At 42.0% G+C, this 20,927-nt stretch overlaps 1 protein-coding gene and 1 pseudogene across 2 annotated transcripts in view; one reads left to right on the top strand and one right to left on the bottom strand.

Annotated features, from left to right (window-relative positions):
• Positions 1-1,787: 1,787 nt before the first annotated feature.
• KDM7A (lysine demethylase 7A) overlaps positions 1,788-20,927 on the top strand; it is a 69,885-nt gene continuing 50,745 nt past the window's right edge. Inside the window, exon 1 of one of the 2 annotated variants that reach the window (XM_065038237.1) lies at positions 1,788-2,119. In XM_065038237.1, coding sequence (XP_064894309.1) covers positions 2,004-2,119 — 116 coding nt within the window. In that variant the 5' untranslated portion in view covers positions 1,788-2,003. The remainder of the gene's footprint in view (positions 2,120-20,927) is intronic. The other variant, XM_065038231.1, reaches the window with a different exon arrangement.
• On the bottom strand, positions 4,617-5,623 carry LOC135576028 (histone-lysine N-methyltransferase SETMAR-like; annotated as a pseudogene).

Genomic DNA, 20,927 nt, shown 5'->3' with positions numbered 1-20,927 from the left:
GTTAAGGAAACATTTACTTCTGAGCTTCTCCCTGCCAAACAAACATACAATGTATTTTTTTGTTGTTGTTTTGGTTTGGTTTGTTGTTGTTTTTTGTGGCTACTGGTGGTTAAGGGTATGTAAAATGGTATGTAAAATTATAATGCTGTATGCACAGTTAGTTTATTGCAGTTATGATCACCGGAACATGCGCTTTTTAATTGTTTCCCTTTAAAATTAGTACATTCAGCATGGAGGACGTGACTCCCTCTTCCCTTATACAACACAATCTAAAGAGGTCCTTGAGAGGTCCTTTTCTCCATGTAAAATTCTACTTTTTTGTCCTTGATGGCATATAACGCATGCATCAGTGTTACTTTTTCTGTCCTGAGAGAAAGAGGTGACTGCATGGAGCAGAAGAGTGATGCCAATACGCGCAGAGAGCGTGACAGGGAATGAACCCACTGCAAACCCCAGCTCAACAGTGTGGAAACTGTGGCCTGCTCAGCCTTCCTAACATCAGATGCTCCTCTGTCCTGAGGTCCCTCCAAGAGCAGAAGCGTCACGTACGGCACTGCGTGCAGATGAATCACAGAGTGTTAGGGATTGGGACCTCAAAAGATCATCTAGTCCAATCCCCCTGCTGGAGCAGGAACACCTAGATGAGGTCACACAGGAACATGTCCAGGTGGGTTTTGAATGTCTCCAGAGAAGGAGACTCCACAACCCCCTGGGCAGCCTGTTCCAGTGCTCTGTCACCCTCACTGAGAAGTAGTTTCTTCTCAAATTTAAATTGAACCTGCTGTGTTCCAGTCTGTACCTATAAACGATGAGCTGGGTAGCAGGTTCTTCAAAAACCACGCAGTAAACAAATCCAGTTTCATCAGCTTTCTGTGACCTACGGCTGGGCGTTCAGCTAGTTTCATTGAATCTGCATGCGAAGAATTAACTTAAAACCGAAGACGAGCTCCTCGGGCAGGCCCGCAGCTGGACGCGGCTGTTCCCGCGGCCGCCAAGCCCACGGTGTGTCGGGCAGCCCGGGCAGTGAAGGAGGCAGCAGCACCGGTGCTCCGTGACACTGCTCTAGCCAAACCCTGCCGCTTCCTCAGCGCTGCCAGCGGCACAGGGGACTCCAGTGCTGGCCGAGACCCTCGCCAAGTCTGGCGCTGCCTGCGGGAGCTCCAAGCTCTGCAGGTACCGGGGCGAACCAACCGCGGCCCCAAGGGAAGGAGGAAAGAGGGCCGGGCGCCCCGCAGCCCCCGCACGCAGGCGGCCGCGCTCCCAGCACTCGGGTCGGGGGAGGCGGGGACCACCTCTGCGCCTGCGCGGGGTGTCCGCGGCCCGACAACAAAGTGCAGCCTTCGGCAGCTTTCGGCGCTGCTCGGGCTCTTCCGCCGCCGCCGCGGTTACATAAGGCGAGCCGGCGCGCGCCGTGGCCCGCCTCCCCCCTGCCCGTGTCCTCGAGGCACCTTGCCCCTCCCCCTCCCCGCGTGACACCACTCGGGGGAGGGAGGGAGGGAAGGCAGGGCCAGCGCGTGCCTCCCCGCGCCCCGCCCTCCGCGGGGAGGGGCGGGAGGCGGCACGTGCGCTCCCCTCCCCGCGCCCAATGGGAGCCCTCTCCGCTCCGCGCACGCGCAGTCGCGGGCGCTGGGCGAGGCGGCCGGGCCGGGCAGGGGTGTGGTGCGGGCGTTCCGCCTGGCGCAGGCGCGGCCGGGACGGGCGCCGTGCGGGGGGAGGGGCGGGGAGGGGGGGGCGGTTCCTCCCCCCCTCCTCCTCCTCCTCCTCCTCCTCCTCCTTCTCCCGCCTCCGCGGGGGCCGGGTGACGCACGTGCGCGCGCCCCCGTGCGCTGTTGTTCGCTCGCTCCCGCGCCCGCCTGCCCGTGCCTGCCTGCCTGCCGGCGGCGGGGCGCGCGCGGCGTGTGGGGCTGGCACGCGCGCTGTTGTTATTGGTGCCGCCGGCCGCGGCGGAGGGAGGAAGGGGGAGGAGGAGCGGGCGGGCGCCTCAGTCAGTGAGTTCTTTAAAGATGGCCGGAGCGGCGGCGGCCGCCGCGACCCCCGTGTACTGCGTGTGCCGGGAGCCCTACGATGTGAGCCGCTTCATGATCGAGTGCGACATCTGCAAGGACTGGTTCCACGGCAGGTAGGCGCCGGGAGCCGCTCAGGGCCGGGCGGCGCGGGGGGGACGAGCCGCCGGGTCAGCGGGCCACCGGGCGCAGGCGGTGGCAGTCACCCCCACCGGTAACGGCCGGGGGGACAATGGCTGCGCGGCGGCGGCACGGGGGGAAAACGGGCTCCTGTCCGCTCCGGCTCCCCCCTGCGGCGGTGGCAGTGTCCGGTGCCGGCGAGGGCTGCCGTCCTTGGGCACATGGGGCTTTGCTTGTGAGGGGGCGGTCGGGCCGGGCAAGGCGGCCGGGCGGGGGGAGGCGGGTTATGAAAGAGCAACAGATGCGGGGCTCCCCGGCCGGCGGCTTCGCTGGCGGGGCGGCGCCACCATAAAGTTGAGCCGGCTTTGGGGAGGCGGCGTGTTCCCCCTTCGCCCCGCTCTCCCGGAGGGTCTCTCCCGGGACGGGGCGGTCTCATCGCGGAGGAGGCACCGCGCCGGGTGTTGGGGCTTCCCCCGGCGGGGCTCGGGCTTCTGGCTTGGCCGCGCGTTTTGTTTGGGGAGGGCGGCTGGCGGAGGGGCTGCGGGGACGGAGGAGGGTCGCCCCGCTCCTCTCGCCGCTTTGACATTTCCAGCCCGGTCCCGTGCGGCAGCCGCCGACTCGCGTGTTGTTTTTTTTTTGTGAGCCGAGAGTGCGAATAATAAAGGCCCCGGCTGCGAGCAGGGGGAGGCGGAGGTGGCGGTGGAGATTCACGGGCAGTTAAACAAAGGAGCAAGTTGGGGGCCCGCGGCTCAAGTGGCTCGGCCGGTCTGGGGCTGCGGGGGGCTCCGAGTTGCCGCCCCCATTATGTGGGGAGCCCCGGCGCCGGCGTGCGGGCTGGGGAGCTGGCGGCGGTGTAGGAAGTGCGTTGTGATTGACAGCAGGACATTTAAATACCCCCCGTGTAACAAAAACAGGCTCCCGGCGTTGCCGGCGAGACAGCGCCTCGCCCTCTGCTGGCGTGGGGCGGCAGAGCCCGGCCGGGCCGAACCGAGCGGAGCGGGGACGGCCGTCGCCAGGGCCCCGCCACCGGCTGCTGCCGGCCCGCCGGGTTGCCCGGAAAACCGTGACGGCACCGGGGCTTTGCACCTTGCTGGCGCGGCCGGGCGCCGGAACAAAGCAGTGCGGCGGGGAGGGCTGCCCGGCGGGGAGAGGTGTCGTGCGGTAGCGCGCCGGCGGTCCGGCCGCGCTCGCCTTTCATCTCTTGCCCTCGGCGCTTGCAGCAGATAAACGATGGTTGTGTGTCTGTGTTTTGTTTATTTTTTTATGGTGTTTTTTTTTTTTTTTCTTCAATGGTATAAAGGAAAAATGCTGGCCAAAAGTAGGTTGCATATCTAGGTGTTACTTAACAGTAATTATTACACACGGGTGTTTTCTTGCCACGTTTTAGGATGAAAGGAGGGCTTTCAGTATTTCAGATGTTGACTTGTACGTATGTTGAGTTGATTTGTTCTTTGTGTATGGGTTTCCCTCGACTCAAACCACAGTATAATAGAAACTATGAAAAGGGCTTTGTAAACTCTAAAAAACTGGCAAAACGGAATTGTTGTACCTTTAGAAACAGCCCTCATTAATATTTTTAACTAGACTGCTACTACTCTTGTGAGCACTGTTGTTTGAAGCTAGACACACAACAGCTTTTTTGGATTAAAGTAGCTTAATAAAAGTTTGTCAGAACTTGGTCACTGCCTGTAGTAAAGGTGTAGGCATCATCTGAAGGTCTTTTTATGGTTACAGGTTCTCTCTCACAAATATTTTTCTGCATTTGTGTGCTGCTCTTTCAGCTGATCTTAGCAATTGCTCAGCTTACATGCAGGCTTAATTTAATGCCAGTCTTGTGCACTAATATTACTAGGGTACATGTGAACTAATTTCTGAAATTGTTACGAGGAGTATTGACTGTATAATACAAAGGTGGGACAGACTACTCTGTAGCTTGCTCCAATCTTGATCTGCATGATGATTCACAGTGGTTCTTGTGCTTGAGCTCTGTCAAGCAATTGGTAAAAAAACTGTGCTAGCACTGAACTGCTTTGGTAGTCTGAAACCCTAAGTGTGGAAAGTGAGCAAACCAGCAGGAGCTGGCAAAAGCCATGTTGCTCTGGGAATCTAGCTGCATGCTCACCCAGTCTCTTGACTAAGGGACAAGATCGTGGGAGACCATTGTCCTCTCCCAGCTGTGGTCTCCTCTGGGAGTGCCGTTTTCCTTGGTCTAAGAGCATCTGAAGACTGTTACATAGCTTGTGAAAGAAAATACACTTTCTCAAATCTTGGAAGTTTTTGGGAACTTCTTGGTTTCTTGCTTTCTTGATTTTTTTTTTTTTTTTTTTTTTAAATTTTATTTTTCTCTCCAGCCTGTGGAATAATGAGATTGATGTGATTCATGTTAAGAAACATATAAACCTCCATTATTTAAGGCCTTGGTGAACTATCATATTAGTTTGGTGCAAAAGTTTAAATTTTAAATCATTTTAACTAGGCTCAAACACATCTTTATTAATCAAAATAGGAACCATTACAATCAACACAGTTTTGCCAATGAGAAATAAGTTTGTTTATTCCTGTAGCATTAAAATCCATGCTTTGGGATTCGATGAACTCTTGGAAAGCATCTTCTGCATCCTGCTGTTTGTGGAAGTGTTTTCCCTGCAAAAAGTTATTGAGATGCTTCAGAAAGTGGCAGTCGGTTGGTGAGAGGTCAGGTGAATATGGTAGATGAGGCAAAACCTGATAGCCCAATTCATTCAACTTTTGAAGTGTTGGTTGTGTGATGTATGGTCGTGTGTTGTGAAAGAGAATGGGGCCCTTTCTGTTGACTGATGCTGGCTGCAAGCACTGTAGTTTTTGGTGCATCCCATTGATTTGCTGAGCAGTCTTCTCAGATGTCATGGTTTTGCCGGGATTCAGAAAGCTGCAGTGGATCACACCAGCAGCAGACCACCAAACAGTGACCATGACCTTTTTTTAGTGCAAGTTTGGCTTTGGGAAGTGCTTTGGAGGTTCTTCTTGGTCCTGCTGCTGAGCTGGTCATTGCCAGTTGTCATACACAATCCACTTTTAGTCACATGTCACAATCCGACCAAGAAATGGGTCATTCTTATGTAGAATAAGAGGAGATGACAGTTCAAAATATGATTTTTTTTTTGTTTTCAGTCAGCTCATGAGGCACTCACCGAGCTTTGTCACCTTTCCAATTTGCTTCCAATGCCAAATGACTGTAGAACAGTTGATGTTGAGTTCTTTCATGTAGTAGTAAGAGGATCAGCTTTGATGATTGCTCTCAGTTGGTTGTTATCAACTTTGGATGGCCGTCTGCTATGCTCCTTATCTTCAAGGCTCTTGTCTCCTTTGCAAAACTTCTTGAACCACCACTGCACTGTATGTTTGTTAGCAGTTCCTGGGCCAAATGTGTTGCTGATGTTGCAAATTGTCTCCGCTGCTTTACGACCCATTTTGAACTCAAATAAGAGAATCACTTGAATTTGCTTTTTATCTAATATCATTGCCATAAGCTAAAATAAATATAAAATAAACAGCAAGTAGTAAGTCAGTAGCAAAAAAAGGGAGAAAAGCCCATTAAAATAATGCATAACATAACCACATTTATCTAAGAATGTATTCCAATACCAAATGGCAAATTTCAGCAATGCAAAAACTGCAATTCTTTTTGCACCAACCTAACATGTAGCATGTATTATTGGATTACGGGTTTTTTGCGGCTTTCCTATGTATAGTCAAGAGAGTGCCTTAGCAATAGTCTGTTCTGACAGATTGGCACTAGTCCCTTACAATTTTATGTGATTTTTTTTTTTTCGTATTCTTGCACTGTCTATCTTCAAATTACTGTATTTTGGCTTACTATCACTATATCATCAATATATTGATATTGTCAACTATGTGTTTTATTGCTTCTGGCAAATATTTGTGTAAAAGCAAATATTTTGTAATGCCTTACAAGGTTGCAAACCTATGTTGTGGGTTTTAGTTACTCGACAAGTGGGCCTAACATCCTGCCACAATCTTGTGTAATTACCTCTTGCTGAACAAAAGAGCATGATGTGTGTGTGTCTGTGTGATGTTCTAGGTTTCATCACTTTCTTGAATGGCTTGCAAGAGTGGGAAGAATACTAAGACTGAGATGCTGGCAAACTGTCAAATCTTTCGGATAGGCAAATCCATTTATATTTAAGAGACTTTCTGTATTTTCCCAGTCTTTCCATCTTCTTTAAATGAAAACGTCACAGTAAGTTGCTTCCCCCTTTCTAGCTTGTCTAGAATATACTCCAGATAGAATGCAGCAGAAAAACACCTTTATGCTTCTTTAAGGGTTCAACTTTTTCTTGAATCTGTTCAGTAGCTTTTGACACCTGTTTAAGTTCTTGGCTTTATCTTCAAATGATATGTATCGTAGCATGGTACTTCTCATTCCGTCTCTGTCTGCCTTCATTTTCTGATGCTCTGCCTTGGTTATTAGGTTAACTGCATACTGTCTTCTTCTCTTGTTTATGTTCTTGTACTGTGATACATGTAACCTTATGCACAGAAATTTTTTTCTTTTTTTTTTTTTTTAACTGATCTTACAGTCAGCTCCATTCTTGGAATATGTTTGTAGAGTTTGCAGAAATCCTATTGTCAGCTTTCAATTTTTTGTCTTTTTTTCTGTCCATGGTGCAATACCTGTACTTGGCTAGATTTATGTACATTGCATAGATGTCACTGAAATCTAGTCTACGAGAATAAGACAGGTCGGAACAGACTGAAGTTTAAGTATATAATTTGCTTTTTGTCTGTAGAATGTAATGTCTGTAATACTTCAGGAGTAAATGATTGTAGAGTTAGCTTTTTGAGCGTGCTTGCATTGTAAAGCTGCACTGATACTGCACTGTTTGTAAAGGAGCATGGAAAGTCAGTCAAACTGAGAACTGAAAATGTAGGTGTCCCCCTGACATTTTCTATGTAGCCCTTTTCCAAGGGATGTTTTGTCAACATCTGTACAGTGAACTTCTCAGTGACAAATAGGGTAAGAAGTTATCAGATGTGTGGATGTCAGTTGCAGTAGTGGTTTCTGTCTTTTGAAATGCCTGTAACCTTTTTAATGTATGTTTTTTTAATGTTTAAACCAGATTTTTTTTATAAACGAAGGAAATGTTTAATTCTTCAAAACCAGAGCAGTGGGGAGTAGGAAGAGAAAGCATCTTTTTTTGGTTCTCAAAATCAGTAATTTTCCCTAAAACTTGATGATAATGTCAACTTTAGTGTCTGCCTTTCAAGGAGAAGAAAGAAACAATCCATCCAGCTTTGCTCAGCCCACATCATTGATGTTTTGTTTAAATGAAACTTAAATTTACAAGCCCAAAATCCTTTTTCTTTCATATTTTTTTTTATGTTTACAGAAACCAGCATTTCATTTAGGCAGGTTAGAGGGCAATGAAGAAGATACAGCACTAATCTGTATGTAGTGTACATGTGTATGTATTTCTGTTGCAAAGAAAAATCAAATTCATTTAATTTATATAGGATTGTTTTTAAGTTGATAGCTCTTGCTCTGAGGATTAATTCTGTATTCTCTGTAGCCTTTTTGAAAGAATTAACTTTTTTTTTTTCCCTTCCTGGAACAGTTCATTGATGGTATATAGAACTTTGCTGTTAAGTGTTTGATGTTTTTTACAGCTTTGTCATTATCAAAAAACATTTAATAGCATCATTTGAGAAGAAAGGTGATTCATGTACCTTTTGAGGATGATTATTTGAATTGCAGATGCCTTGAGGCTTTTTTCTCAAAAAATTTAAATGCTAAAATAGCATCTGAGCTAGGTTTATGTAGAGCATAGGTTTTCTGATATTGTGTAGATGCGAGCATGTCTTCATTTGGTCTTTGAAGAAATAGAAAATTGCTGAACCACTCCTTAGTCTGGTCTCAATTTCAAAATCAAGGTTCCCTCTTGCAGCTGTTTGGTTACATGGTACAGGTCGCTGTTAACACAGTGGTCTGTACTCTGAAGTCAAGAAAAGACACAAATGTACATGCTATAGTGACTACTTTTCCTGAATTGGTTCTTTGTTTTGGAACTTCATGCATGTTGTTCTGCATGATGGGCTTCACCAACTTTTTGCTGCTGAAAGGGGCTGTCCTGCTCTTGGCTGTGTGCTACTATAACTTCTCTTTTGCTGGTTCAGTGCTTGTCTGATTGTTTGGTAAGTCAACTCTACTCGGAAAACTGACAAAGCCTATTCTTTTGCTGGGTTGGCTTTTTGTTGGGTTACTGAGCTGAGTGAGGCTCATGAAGGGTTAGGGTAAGTCCCAGACTGTTGGAAAACACTGGTGGGGTCTCTGTTGCTAGAAGAGATCATAGTGGATGGGAAAAGACAGGAGAGTTGACCATTTTTCTTCCTCACTGCCCACTTTGGGATCAATGGCTCACCCAGATTTGTGGAATCTTGTTTTTGTGTCTCAGTCTCCATATGTGATTCTGCTTTGAATCCGATGGCCTCAGCCCAGACCCATCTGCTCATCTAGTGAGGTCTGCAGCAAGCAAGGCATTCCCAGTGCAGCTGCAGTATTGCATTCCCAGAGCATCCTCTGTTTGCAGAGACAGATGAAGCTCCTGCATCTGTCTTAAAGGGACTTCAAGGACAAGGTGTCGTGATGCTCCTGTCAAGAAACATGGAGACTGCAAAGAGGAATTGTTACAAATGCGTTCTGGTGCAGACCTTCTGTTTACAGAAAATTAAAGCTTCATAATTATAAACCTTCAGGGGCCTGAACTGAATCAACAAATCATTGTCCTGTCCATAGAGCTTTGTTCTGGCACCAGAGGCTCTTGAGCTGACTTGTGGGCTTTTAGAATGTATATGCCTTAAATTCTTCCTGTGGCAACTGGGTGTATATTTTAGAACTCAAGGGAAAGCTACTGTGTTTGTTAACCTTACTTTTGTCTGGTTTAGCCTTGTTTCCTCAGAGGTAAGATGGGGAGCCTCAGCTCAAGTCCAATGAGCTGTGTGTCCTGCCAAACAATTAAGTGACTTCAAGTGACTTCGGCTCTACTAAACCCAAAAGCTGAAACAATTTTGGTTAAACTGAAAAGAAACTAATAATAATAATAAGGATGCCAGACTAGCACTTGTGTAATTGGATGTCTGTTTCCAATCCTTTTATGTTCTTCATTTGAGCAAGCCATTTTTTTTCCTCTCGGTTCCCATCTGTGAAGTGGGAAGACTTATTAATATATATTAAAGTAGATGTATTCTAACATAATAAGCACTGTAGAGAAGTAAGTATTCAAATTTTTTCCATTTTTGAAACTGTATAACAACATGTAGAATTACACGTACAAGTTTTCGTTACAGTTTTGTGGAAAAACTGGCTTTATTTGAAGTATGTATACTTTGAAAGTTAACACTTCTTTCCTTTAGATCTCTAATTCAGTAAATTTTTTCATTTGATGTTCTGGAATAAAACATAATACATGTTTTAGAATATGCATTCTGACATAATATCTACGACAAAAAAAAAGTCCAATAAAGATCTGTAAGAGAACTGAGATGTACCTAATTCTGTGTTTTGTTTTGTTTTTTCATTAGAATTGCAACAAGATTCTAGTGAGTTTATAAACAACTGTTAAATGCTAATAGTTCTAATCTCTAAAGTGTAAATTACTTATTGCCTAACCAATGTTACTTAAAAGACACAAAGGTTCAGAATTAGTGATTTAAACACTACCTTTAATTTCTTTGTAATGTTACAGTTGATCCATATAAATAATTTTAGCATAATTGTTTTTTTCTTTGGCCGTTCTTGACCATGCAAATGAAGGCACTGTAAGTCTTCATGTGTAATTTAACTGGCTAATAGTGCATTGTTTATTAACTATTTAATTTATGATGATTTTGTATTTCAGAATGTCTTTTGTTGATGCTTATGTAGCACTTCAGTGTCTTCCTTTCCTTTTGTTATATTTAATACATGCTTTATTTGACTGAAGAATTACAACATTTTCAAAAGGCTCTGATTTGTGACTTCTGTATCTATAAACAACAGAGCTAAGAGAAGTCTGGGTAGGGGGCTGCTGCTTGGTACACATAATTCCTGTATATATCTGCTAGGTGCTACGGTGCTGATTTTGAATATTCCTTTTTATTATTTTTTTAAAACATTATCTGTTTATAAGTTTTCTTAGAGCAACACAATGGCAATAAAATGGATTAAGCCTTACAGTGGAGTATCACTGTTAACTGCCAGTGGGAAAAATCACATTAATTTTGTTTTAATTCTTCATTTGTGGTTTCTAGCTTTTTGTGGACAGTTTTCATATTCATTAGCAGATTTCTAATACTAAGTGCAGTTTTCTGTGCACTTTCTATATAATCTTTTGAAAGACCATGGGATACAGTGTCTCCATTCTGTTTACATGACTGTTTATACAAGTTGAAGATGAACTCCTACAAATATTTACATGAAGAGTATTTTCCCTACATAATTTTAAAATAAAATACCTTTGTCTCAAAACAACTCTGAGTAATCAGTAAAGATTTCAGTATAGTGTACATGCCTGAAAAGCAGAAAAATGCTCATGTTTTACATTTGTCTCATTGCTGAAGTATGAAAATTCAATTAACAACATTGCTATTGCTTTATTGGCAGCATAGGAGAGAGATTTTAGTGAAATATACAGCTTTTAAAATAGCTAAGCTATTTTTCATTTGTCAGTCCCTTCTAATGTATTGTAACATTAGCTCATGAATACACAGAGCTAACAATCTATGGAGTATGAAGAGTCCTGAGATGTCTGCTATATGGTGGTAATGTGGATTTATGTGGCTAGTTACATCTCCTCAGGTCAATTCTGCTTTTGAATGGAATTAATATTTAATACTGTTTTCTCCATTACTTCAGCATTAACTAAAGTAGACTTTAAAACTGGGCTTTCGTTTTGAAAATATTGAGTTCATTGTTGCTCAGGCAGGCATAAATGTTCATGTTTGCCACAAAAGCAAGAAGGCTTTTTTTTTTTAAAAACCGTCTCACATCATCCTGTCTTAAAAGCCAACTAGAGTGAGGATGACTGTTCTAAATTTTTAATATATTGTGGTATGAAGTCTATTTATTTTCATTTGAAACCGTCAGCTGACATTGCATCTAGCCTGGAGAATTCATTTCATAAATTTAATTGTGTTTGTTCCATTTACATTAATGCTTTATTCACTTAAAGGCTCTTAAAGCACTATTCATGAAAATAAGTGCAAGGAAAGGTGAGTTTCTGAGAAATGAAGCCTTTGATACTGAGGATATAGGATTGATCTGATCTCATTCTTACCAGTTATCAGGCAGCATTGTCTGAACAGATTGACATTTTCCTTTTGGGGTACTGATTTTTGAGGGCCAATAAACAAAGGCCGAATTGAGTAAATGTAGAGCAACCAAAGGAATTGCTGTGTCTTGTTACCTGATAGTACTTGTGGGTTGGCTTGCCAAAAGTACAAATTTTTAGTTTTATTTCAATAACAAAAATGTTTATCTTTTCACTGAAGGATTAGTGATGCTGTTGGCTTCCAAAACTCAGCGTCAAGAACTAGAGGAAGTGAAATGAGACACTGCAGAACTTAACATGTGTCTGTCAGGGGTACTGATGGGCAGATCTGTGAGCTGCAAAGTGAAGTACGGAGCGGTCTAGGAACAGTACCAAAAGTGAGATAGCCTTGCTAATGTGACATTGTGCCCAGGTAAATGTTGCCAGTCTATCTCTCAGGGTAGTGTTTTCCCTTTTTATTTCATGATGGTGTGCTGTGTTGACATGCCACAGCCTCAAGCCCAGACACTCTGTCCTAGGCATTTCTCCATGCTCTATTGCTTATGTAAGGTAGGACCAAAACCACATTAACAAAAATGGCGTACACATGTAGTCTGTTAAATCACACATTAAGTTGTGACTACAGTATATGTCTCCATGGAGTATACATCCATGTGATGCAAAGGTGAGCAGCAACTTGCTGCTTCTGGTCCTGTGCCCTCCTGTGTGAATTGCTAGGACCTCTGGGGACATAATTTTGCTTCTCTTAATGCTGCAGTAAAATGTGCTGCTTTGGTGTAATGAATATGGGAGAAGTAGTTTAGAATGCTGTTCTTCTTGCCGAGAACAAATGGGGCAGCTGTAGTACTGGGTGACTGGATGAGCATCCTTGCTGGAAAGTGTCTTAATCTGAGTGAAAGCAAATGCTTTCGCTGTAGCTTATACTTCCAGCATGGTCAGCTGGCTTATCCTTGACTCATCATGAAACTACAGTAAGAAGGATTTAGGTATGAACTAGAGTTAGGAGTATCATTTGAGTAGATCAGAATTTTCTAAAGCAAAGAGCTAACTCTGAAGTGCTTCTGCAAATGTGAACTGTTGGCTTTTATATTTTACCAGTAAGGTAAAAGTCTAATTTTATTTATTTATTTATAATTGATATCTCGGACAGCTTTGCCAAATGAGAACATACTGTGTATTCTATTTCCTGGTCCTTATTTGAGTACGGAAACAACTTCATTGGCTAATGAAAAAAAAACACAAACCCTCCACTTTACAGAAGAATAAAACTTTTTCCTCTCAGTTAGTTCTGGTACTAGATACTGAATAGACTTACTACTGTAAGAGAGATCAAAATCTTGGATATTTGTGAAAGGAAGGTATCGCTGTTGATGCCAGTTCTTGACCTGTTAATGTGAGGTGCCCTTACCTACCTCTTACAAAGATATGTGATACATAAGTGATCTTCCCAGAAGTGTTTTTCTTACATTAAGGAATAGATCTAAGGTATCTCTACAATCCTGTTTATTGCACATTAGTGCTCTTGTGCCTTTTTTCTTTTCCCCCAGCTTGTGAATGTCAATGCATGTCTCCAACCTAATGGGCTGAGCCTTTGTTTTTCATAGGGTAGCACTGCATGTCATTCTCTTCTTTCTTTGATGCTACACAGTTGTAAACAATGATGTTATGTGAAGAGGGGGACAGGGAAATGAGGCAAAATCATGGAAAAAGTAGTAGAACATGGGAGGATAAAGCTTTAGCCTTTAAGTATGGTTGGATGATCAGTGAAATGATTTTGAGGAAACATCTTGTTTGTCTGGACTAAACTTACATCAAGCAGGCATTTGGTACATTTACATCATGTAATTACGAGTGAATTGCAATGCACTCATTACTGCTTTTGGCGTATGTGTGCTGAGGATAGAAGTGAATGCATCCCTGCGGTATGGGATGTCAGTTCCCAATGCAAAACTGCACAGAAAATTCCCAGGGAGTTGCTTCTGGACCATGTAGCAGCTTGAGAAGCTGGACAAGGCTCTTTCCAGTGTGAATGTATGCCTTGCTTTGAGCATCTGAGAAGTTCATCGGCTTTCTGTGAAGTTTGTGCACAATGGTACTTCGGAACTAGGTTTTGGTTAGGAAATGGTCTCTATCCTGTAATACGCTTGCCGGCATCATGTGTATCCTCATACATGTTTGGAAGAAAAGCTGCAAATCTCTAAAGAGATCATTATTGGAAACTTATTAACTATATTAGTAATTTACTGACTACGTGCTAAGAGGCTGGGAGTTAAAGTAGATATTTCCTTACACAAAGAAACACATAAGTGAATGGGACTTCTGGTTTTCAGGTGTGTGAAAAATCTGAACTGAGATTAGGAGATTATTCTGTTCTCATGGGGTATGTACAAAGGGAGTAAGCAGCATAGTGAAGAAGAGACATTCTTCTAGGTGAAAAGCTGGATGGAGAGAAGACAGGAAAGTGAAGACAATGCGGAAGGAAACGTATAACAGAACGGAGAATACCTGGAGAATATTATCTTGTACTGCAAGAGTCTGGAGTCTTAAATTTGAACATTAGTTTGTGAATGAAAAAACCTCTGTGCTAAAATATCCTCTGCAATGGCCACTCTGAAGTGTAGAAGATCCATGTTCTAATGCATCCGGTTGGCTTGCTGATGCTGATACAGATGCATGGTTGAGTTTTTGATTTGATGGAAACTACTTTATAGTGTGCAGAAAAGAAGCGATGATCAGCATTAATTTAAGCTGTAGCTTTCTGTAAGTTTCCCTGAATAAATACACAGTTTGAGATTGTCTTATGTAACTCTGTGGTTTGAATTACTAAGAGTAAAAACTGTAATTTTTTAAAAAAGCTGAATCTGTTTGTTTTTTTTTTTTATTTTAAATTGTACTACAAAGACAATTGTCACTCTTCAAGTGGCTTGATTATTTTTTTTTTTCCCCTTAGTATTTTTATTTTTACTTAATTTCATAGCCAGGACCATGAAATACAAACAAACTGATGAACTTCTTCTGTAATTGAATTGTAAGAAAAATGACTTAGTGCTTCCTACTTTCAGTGAATTATTGAACTCATTAAAGGCTCCTTAGAGATCATTGACCTTTAAATCTTAGGAAACACTCGTAGTAAAGGATTGTTCTCATGTGAAGTATTTACTACATTTTGCTAATTATTAAAGAAAAACCTTTTTGACATTTTCAGATCATTTTAGTAGAGGTCGTAAACAAAAGCAAAACATTACTATCACTTTCAAAACACAAAAGCAACAACTGTTATGTGTTACTTGTACTCTACAAAGTCTGACACGTACAAGTCAGGTTTTAGGCAAATATTGAACAGTCCTGAAATATTTAGAGAAATGGATGGTTCTACCTTTTTTTTTTTTTTTAAAAAAAAACCCAAAAAACAAAACAAACAAACAAAGAAAACCAACCAAAAAAACAGATGCATTCATAGTCGGGATAGACGGCATTCCTTTAGGAAGCACTGTTAAATCAGACAACAAAGAAAAAGTTTTAGTGTGTCTTAAGACCTGCAAACGGTTGTGCTATAACGCATTCTCACTGTATTTATTCCCTAATGTCAGGAGAAGGGACCAGAACTGCAGATAATCTTGTCGGTGTCTGAGTGCCCTAACCAGAAGATTCTGTTTGGGTCATTATTCTGGCCCCATAATTCTTGGATTCTTTTCTGCAGAATAAGAGGCCATAAGTGGGGGAGATAAAGAGTATCTTTACATAAAAAGTTACTTGAAGGTGAAAATTTGCTTGAGATGTGTGGGCTTGAAATCCCACAACCTGAATAAGCACTGCTGTCATCTCGCTTGGAAAATCAAAATAGTTTCTCCCTCCTAACTTAGTGCCCGGTACTTTGAAAGTACGGCAGCTGTGCTTGTCTTCTGGTTTAGATGCAGGGGAACGTGGCACATGCTGGCTGGGTGCACAGGGCAAGCAGAATAGATGGTGCTTTTGGAATTTTCAGGTCAAGTGGTGAGGTGTCAAGTGAATGTAGGTACCTGTGTGCTGTCTCCTGAATTTACACAGGCTTTAGAGGCTAGCTTCCTTTTTTGGATCTTGCCCTAATAGAGATCTATCCTAATTTTTTTCTGTGTTCTTGCAATTTCTCCTGCATTCTTCTTTACTCTGGATTTGAAAGTAGTTGTTCTTCACAGCTGTTCAATTCCAAGGCTACGTCTTCTTGTACTTGCTATTTTAACTAATCAACTTAGTATCAACTGGTGTGGAATGGAGTCCTCTGGTAGCCTTACTTCTGACTTAAACCAGATTTATAACAGTGTATTGATAGACCCAAATTAATCTAGAAAATTGTTATTTATTAAGTAACTTTCACAGAACTACTGAGTTTGGGAGGGATCTCTTAAGATCATCTAGTCTACCCCCCCAATCTCAAGCAGAGTCAGCTGGAGCAGGCTGCTCAGAACTGTGTCCAGTTGGGTTCTGAGTATCTTCACTAATGAAGACTCTGCAACTTCTCTGCACAACCTCTTCCACTGTTTGACTGCTCTAGCAGCTAAAAAATAAATAGATTTTTTTTTTTTTCCTTGTGTTCAGCTGGATTTCATATGGTTTAATCTGTGACTATTGCCTTTTGTCCAGTCTTTGGCCACTACTGAGAAAAGTCTATCACCCTTCCCCTCCCATCAGGGGAACTTATACACATTAATATTTACACACACTGATAAGATGCCCTGTGCTTTCTCTTCTCTAGGCTTAAGGGTTGCAGCTCTCTCAGCCGTTCCTCATCTGAAGGATGCTTTAGTCCCTTAATCATCTTAGTGGCACTTAGCTGGACTTGTTCCAGTATGTCCATGTCTCTTCCATGGGTTGTCCCCGAACTGGACCCAGCACTTCTGATGTCGCCTCACCAGTGCTGAGTAGAGGGGAAATATCACCTGCCTTGACCCTTTTGCAACTCTTAATGCTTCCCAGGATGGTGTTGGCCACCTTTGCCACAAGATCGCAGTTCTGGGTTGTGATCAGCTTGTTGTCTACCGGAGCTGCAAGGTCCTTTTCTTGCAGATCTGCATTCCAGCTGGTTGGCCTCCAGCATGTCATGGTACAGATCACCCTTGCAGACAAAGCCTAAGACCTGTAATAATGTGTGCTTTCACTCTTGAATTGCAAAGACATAATTTACTTAGTTTATATAAAAATATTTTCATATATATACTTCTTGCAGTATTGACACCCAACATAAAACACTTGCATGTGTTGCTCTTTGGCAAACTTCCTGTCTTCTGTCATAGAAACAATTAAACAAAATTTGAGTCAGAAATTTTCTCCTGAAGAATTAGTTTTATGTTTTTCACAATAAATGAACAATAATGTCTCCTGTAATTTTTACAGGAATAGTAAATGTCTGGACTTGTTTTCAGGGGACTTTTTGCAGTAGGTCTTCTGCTTTATACATTTCTTATGCATTTCTTGAGCATTCTGTTTCAAATGTTATTGGTGTTTTACCGGCTGTCAAGAAAGCATTGTAAGAGCTAGATCTATATACGCTAGCATGATACATAGATTTTTTTTTTTTTTTTTTTCCCCTCATCTAAGAACTTTGGAGCTGAGTAGCACAGACTGTGAAGTAAAGATTACCTCTGGAAGTGTTCGTGTGTAAAATCTAGAATTAAAAAAACGTAGAGTTGTGCTTTTGCGAATGGTTTAGGTGACACTCTGTGTAGCTTATGATAGAGCAAAACTGTTTTCAGCAACCTGAATTTGAATTTTTTAGAGTTTTAGATTAAAATCAGTATGTCAAATTATATCCATAATAAAAATAATTGATGCAGATTAATTTTAATCTTGGTGCTGATGTAACTCAACCCCCAAACTCTATTTAGCTTTGTTCTGCACTATTTGAAGTTTCCACGTGGTCTGAAAATTACTGTGCTTCATTAATTCCATCTGAAGAGGATTGAACAGTTAGATTTCTGTAGATGGAATAATGTGTAAAAGTAACTTCTTGATACGTTACAGACTCCATGGATGCGGTTGTGGCCAGTATGCCCTTCTGGACCTCTATAAGCAGCTGAGAATCCAATAAAAATCTCTAAGTTATGGGCATTATCTAGTTGATAGAAGGAGCTTATTCTACTTACTGCTCTACCAGCCAGCCAGTGTGACATCTAATATTTAAACTCATTATCTATGTATGTGAAACAGTTTGCTTGTATCATAGCTTAAATAGAAGTTAATGTAATCAGCTATTCCATCTGCATTTGAAATGAGGATGGTGAGCCAGAGATGATGAGCCAGTATGCTTTCAGATTTCTTCAAAAATGAAGCATCTGTCTCTACTTGCTATTGACTGCAAGTCTATTTGCCTTATAAAAGTAAGGTATTTCAAAGCTATAGGAGCTATCATGTATTATTTTATGTTGTGTTTAGAAGATGCAGAAATTATTCTGCTCACTAAAAAGCTTACTAAAAAGTTCTTAGCAATGTCTGAAAAATATTAAGGGCTGAAGGGGGAATTACACAGTCGAGAAGCAGAGGAGTTTAAAAAAGTATTTTGAGTGTGGGTTTTTTTGTTTTCCTTAAAGGAGGAGAACTATTAAATGAGTTGAATTTTGAAGGCAATAAAGATTATTTTCAGGTATAGCTGCAGAGGTTCTGGATGCTACTGTGAGTGTTAAGGCTACTTAACAGGAGGCTCCAGCAAGTCTTTAAAACCAATCTGGTTCACAAATTTTTAAACCAGTTAGGTGATACAGTGTTTTGGTGTAAGGAGTCAGTTTAAAGATGCATAAAGCAGGCTGAAGTCAAATTTGCTGTTACTGCAGTCTGTAAAAGCAGCCAAAGAGTCATCTAGTAACCCTGGAATAAGGCATTTGCAGAAACGGTGTCTTAAAGTTGCGCTAACTGTTTTACTGGTGCTAGAATGTGGGAGACAGAAAATGATATTGGCTAATGTTAGCAGAAAGTCATATATTCAAATCATGCCTGACATAATTTTCCAGTGAAGGGGCACAGTTCAAAAACAATCATTAGCTTCCTAATCAGTCCCCTCAGGCTAAGAAGCCATTGTGGGTTTGTTGCTGCTCACCTCTATATCTTTTTTTATCACTGTGCTTGAGAACAAGTCAGATCTGATGGTGTCTCCTGGCACTATTACTCAGGGTGTCGAAAGCTTTACAGACTGTCCATTGCATAAAATCACACAGTACTGACAGTACTTGTAACGCTTCATGATCTCTTCAAACCACTCATCTTTATTAGGCAACCAGTTCTTTCTAAATGGCTAATACTTATTAGGCAACTGGAGTAACCAGCTAGTACTCTCTGTAGGAGGCTGCACTGTTTGGGTTGCTTTTTTGCTTTTCTGGTCTGTTACAGTTACTGTCATACTTCATTGCGTTACTGGGAAGTGTGTTTTGTAGGCAGATAACATTGTTAGTGGCATAAAGTCATACATCTCCCTGGTACTTGCCTCAGCTGCTCTTGTTGGAGCTAAAGATAACTGGTCTCAAGAAACCTGTAAAACTAAACACTTCATCAAAGAAAAATTGGGATGCCTAAAGGCAGGCAGACTAAGACCATCTTAAATGCTGTGCTGTCTAAAAAAGCTTGATTCACTTACAGCATCTAGTGCCAATGTAACAACTCTTGGACTTAGTAACGTCTTTTTTGATGTGCAGGGTATAATAAGTTCTAGGAAGTTTTTCAGATGCAAGGAGGGATGTTCTCTGCTATCAAATTGGTAAGCTATTGGCAACTTATCCATTAGATTTGAGTAGTTCTGAGTATTAGTGAATAATGAGGACAGAGTTAACACCGTAGACCTGACTGGGTCTAGTGACACGTATTGCCAAAAGGGGCAGTCCTACTTCTCATACCCTTCTCTCTATAGTTACATAGTCCTACTCCCTCCCGTGGATTGGCTCTGACAGTTGTGTGGCTGTGCTGTAAGCTAACCTGATAAACAGGCAGAAAACTGGCTAGGTTAGTTTCTGTCAGATAAGCGAGCGAAAACAGGTTGCTGTGTAACCAGGCAAGTACCAGGGCCATTGCAGGGAAGGGGAATGGGAGTGCTTGCTTGGAAAGGAATGAGTAACCTTCCTCTTCAGTGGCTGCAAGCTACATCATGCCATTGTTTCCTAAGTTTTGTTTGTCATGTTGGGTTGAACCTCCATTTCTCTTCATAGGCTGTTTGTGATTCAGTTAATTTCTCTCTTCTTCACTTCCAGTCCCCTCTCTCTTAGACACAAGAAACTAGTATGTCTGTTCTTTTACAAAAGGCTCTTGCTACCTAAGAGGAAAAAGTTACAAACTGTTACAAACTCTTAACTGGAACTGAAATTTGGGGTGATTGTAGTCAGAGGACTTGGGATGCCAGTAGTTCTTAAAATCACATTATATGCAATCTTTCATTAAGATGACTAGAGACAGACTGATAATTAACAGGAGTCTGCATGCACATTGGCGCTGAGGAAGATTAAGGAAAAAACCTAAGAAATTAAAAGTTGAGGCAAGCAAATGTGTGTAGGCAATATATAACAACAACAAAAAGTTTATTTAAATTTCATTTTTATATCTTTGTTCAGGAAAAGAGGTGGCCTTCACTTGCTATATTGCAGTTGTCATAGTTGCTTTATTCCTGAATGAGTGAAGATTTGATGAACTGTCCTACTGACTTCCTTTTTCAACCCCCTTGTCAGCTCTGTAGTAGTAGAGCTTAGCCTATTTCTTCCTCTTCTTTTAGGGAAATAATGGTAGCAGTTCTATTCTCAAGTAGAATAGAACCACACACAGGGATTCAGTTAAGATGTCTCTTTCAAGAGAGCAGTGGCAGCTGTTTTAAATGGGTTGAAGATTGTGTGGTTTGGTGTGTATTTTTTTTGTTTTTTTTCATTTAACAGAATTGAGATATAATGTTCGTTCTGCTTCTAAAACCTCTGTGGTTTGAAGCCATTACTTTTAAGTACTTCTTTGTTTCTTGCTTGGTTGTAAGTTGGTGTGGTATATGTTTCCCACCCCCTTCCTCCCCACCCAGTTGCAAGCACAGCTATAACAGAATAACCCTGCCTGGGAACTGAAATAAGGCAAATAATGTAAATAAGATGCAGTTATCTGTCAGGGGCTTTTGCTAGCTTCTGGAATATTTTATGGATGAAGAATTAAACTTATGTTGGCCTGGAGTTTTGAAGAGGAGACAAAAATACGTAAGGGAAAAACTTTCTTAAAGACCTAGAAAACCTTTGTGACTAGTGTATAGGGAGACAGTTAATTTTTGTGTTCTTTTTTCCCCTTCCAATGCCCTCTCTCCTTAAACCAAATAATTAATGTGTCTTCTGTGTATGGAAGACCCATGCTATCTAGTAGGAAAACAAAGCTGTTATAGACTTTGTGTTATAACCAGAACTAAAATTCATGTTGGCTATGGTTAGTTAAATTTGGACTCCAGTATTCCTAGAAATACTTAAAACCCAGTGTTAATCCTTTTTCCTGCATCAATTGTGCAGTTGCACCTTCTCCAAGA

Source organism: Columba livia, chromosome 1 (assembly GCF_036013475.1).
Source record: "Columba livia isolate bColLiv1 breed racing homer chromosome 1, bColLiv1.pat.W.v2, whole genome shotgun sequence".
Lineage (NCBI taxonomy): Eukaryota > Metazoa > Chordata > Aves > Columbiformes > Columbidae > Columba > Columba livia.
This window is presented reverse-complemented; position numbering and strand designations above follow the sequence as displayed.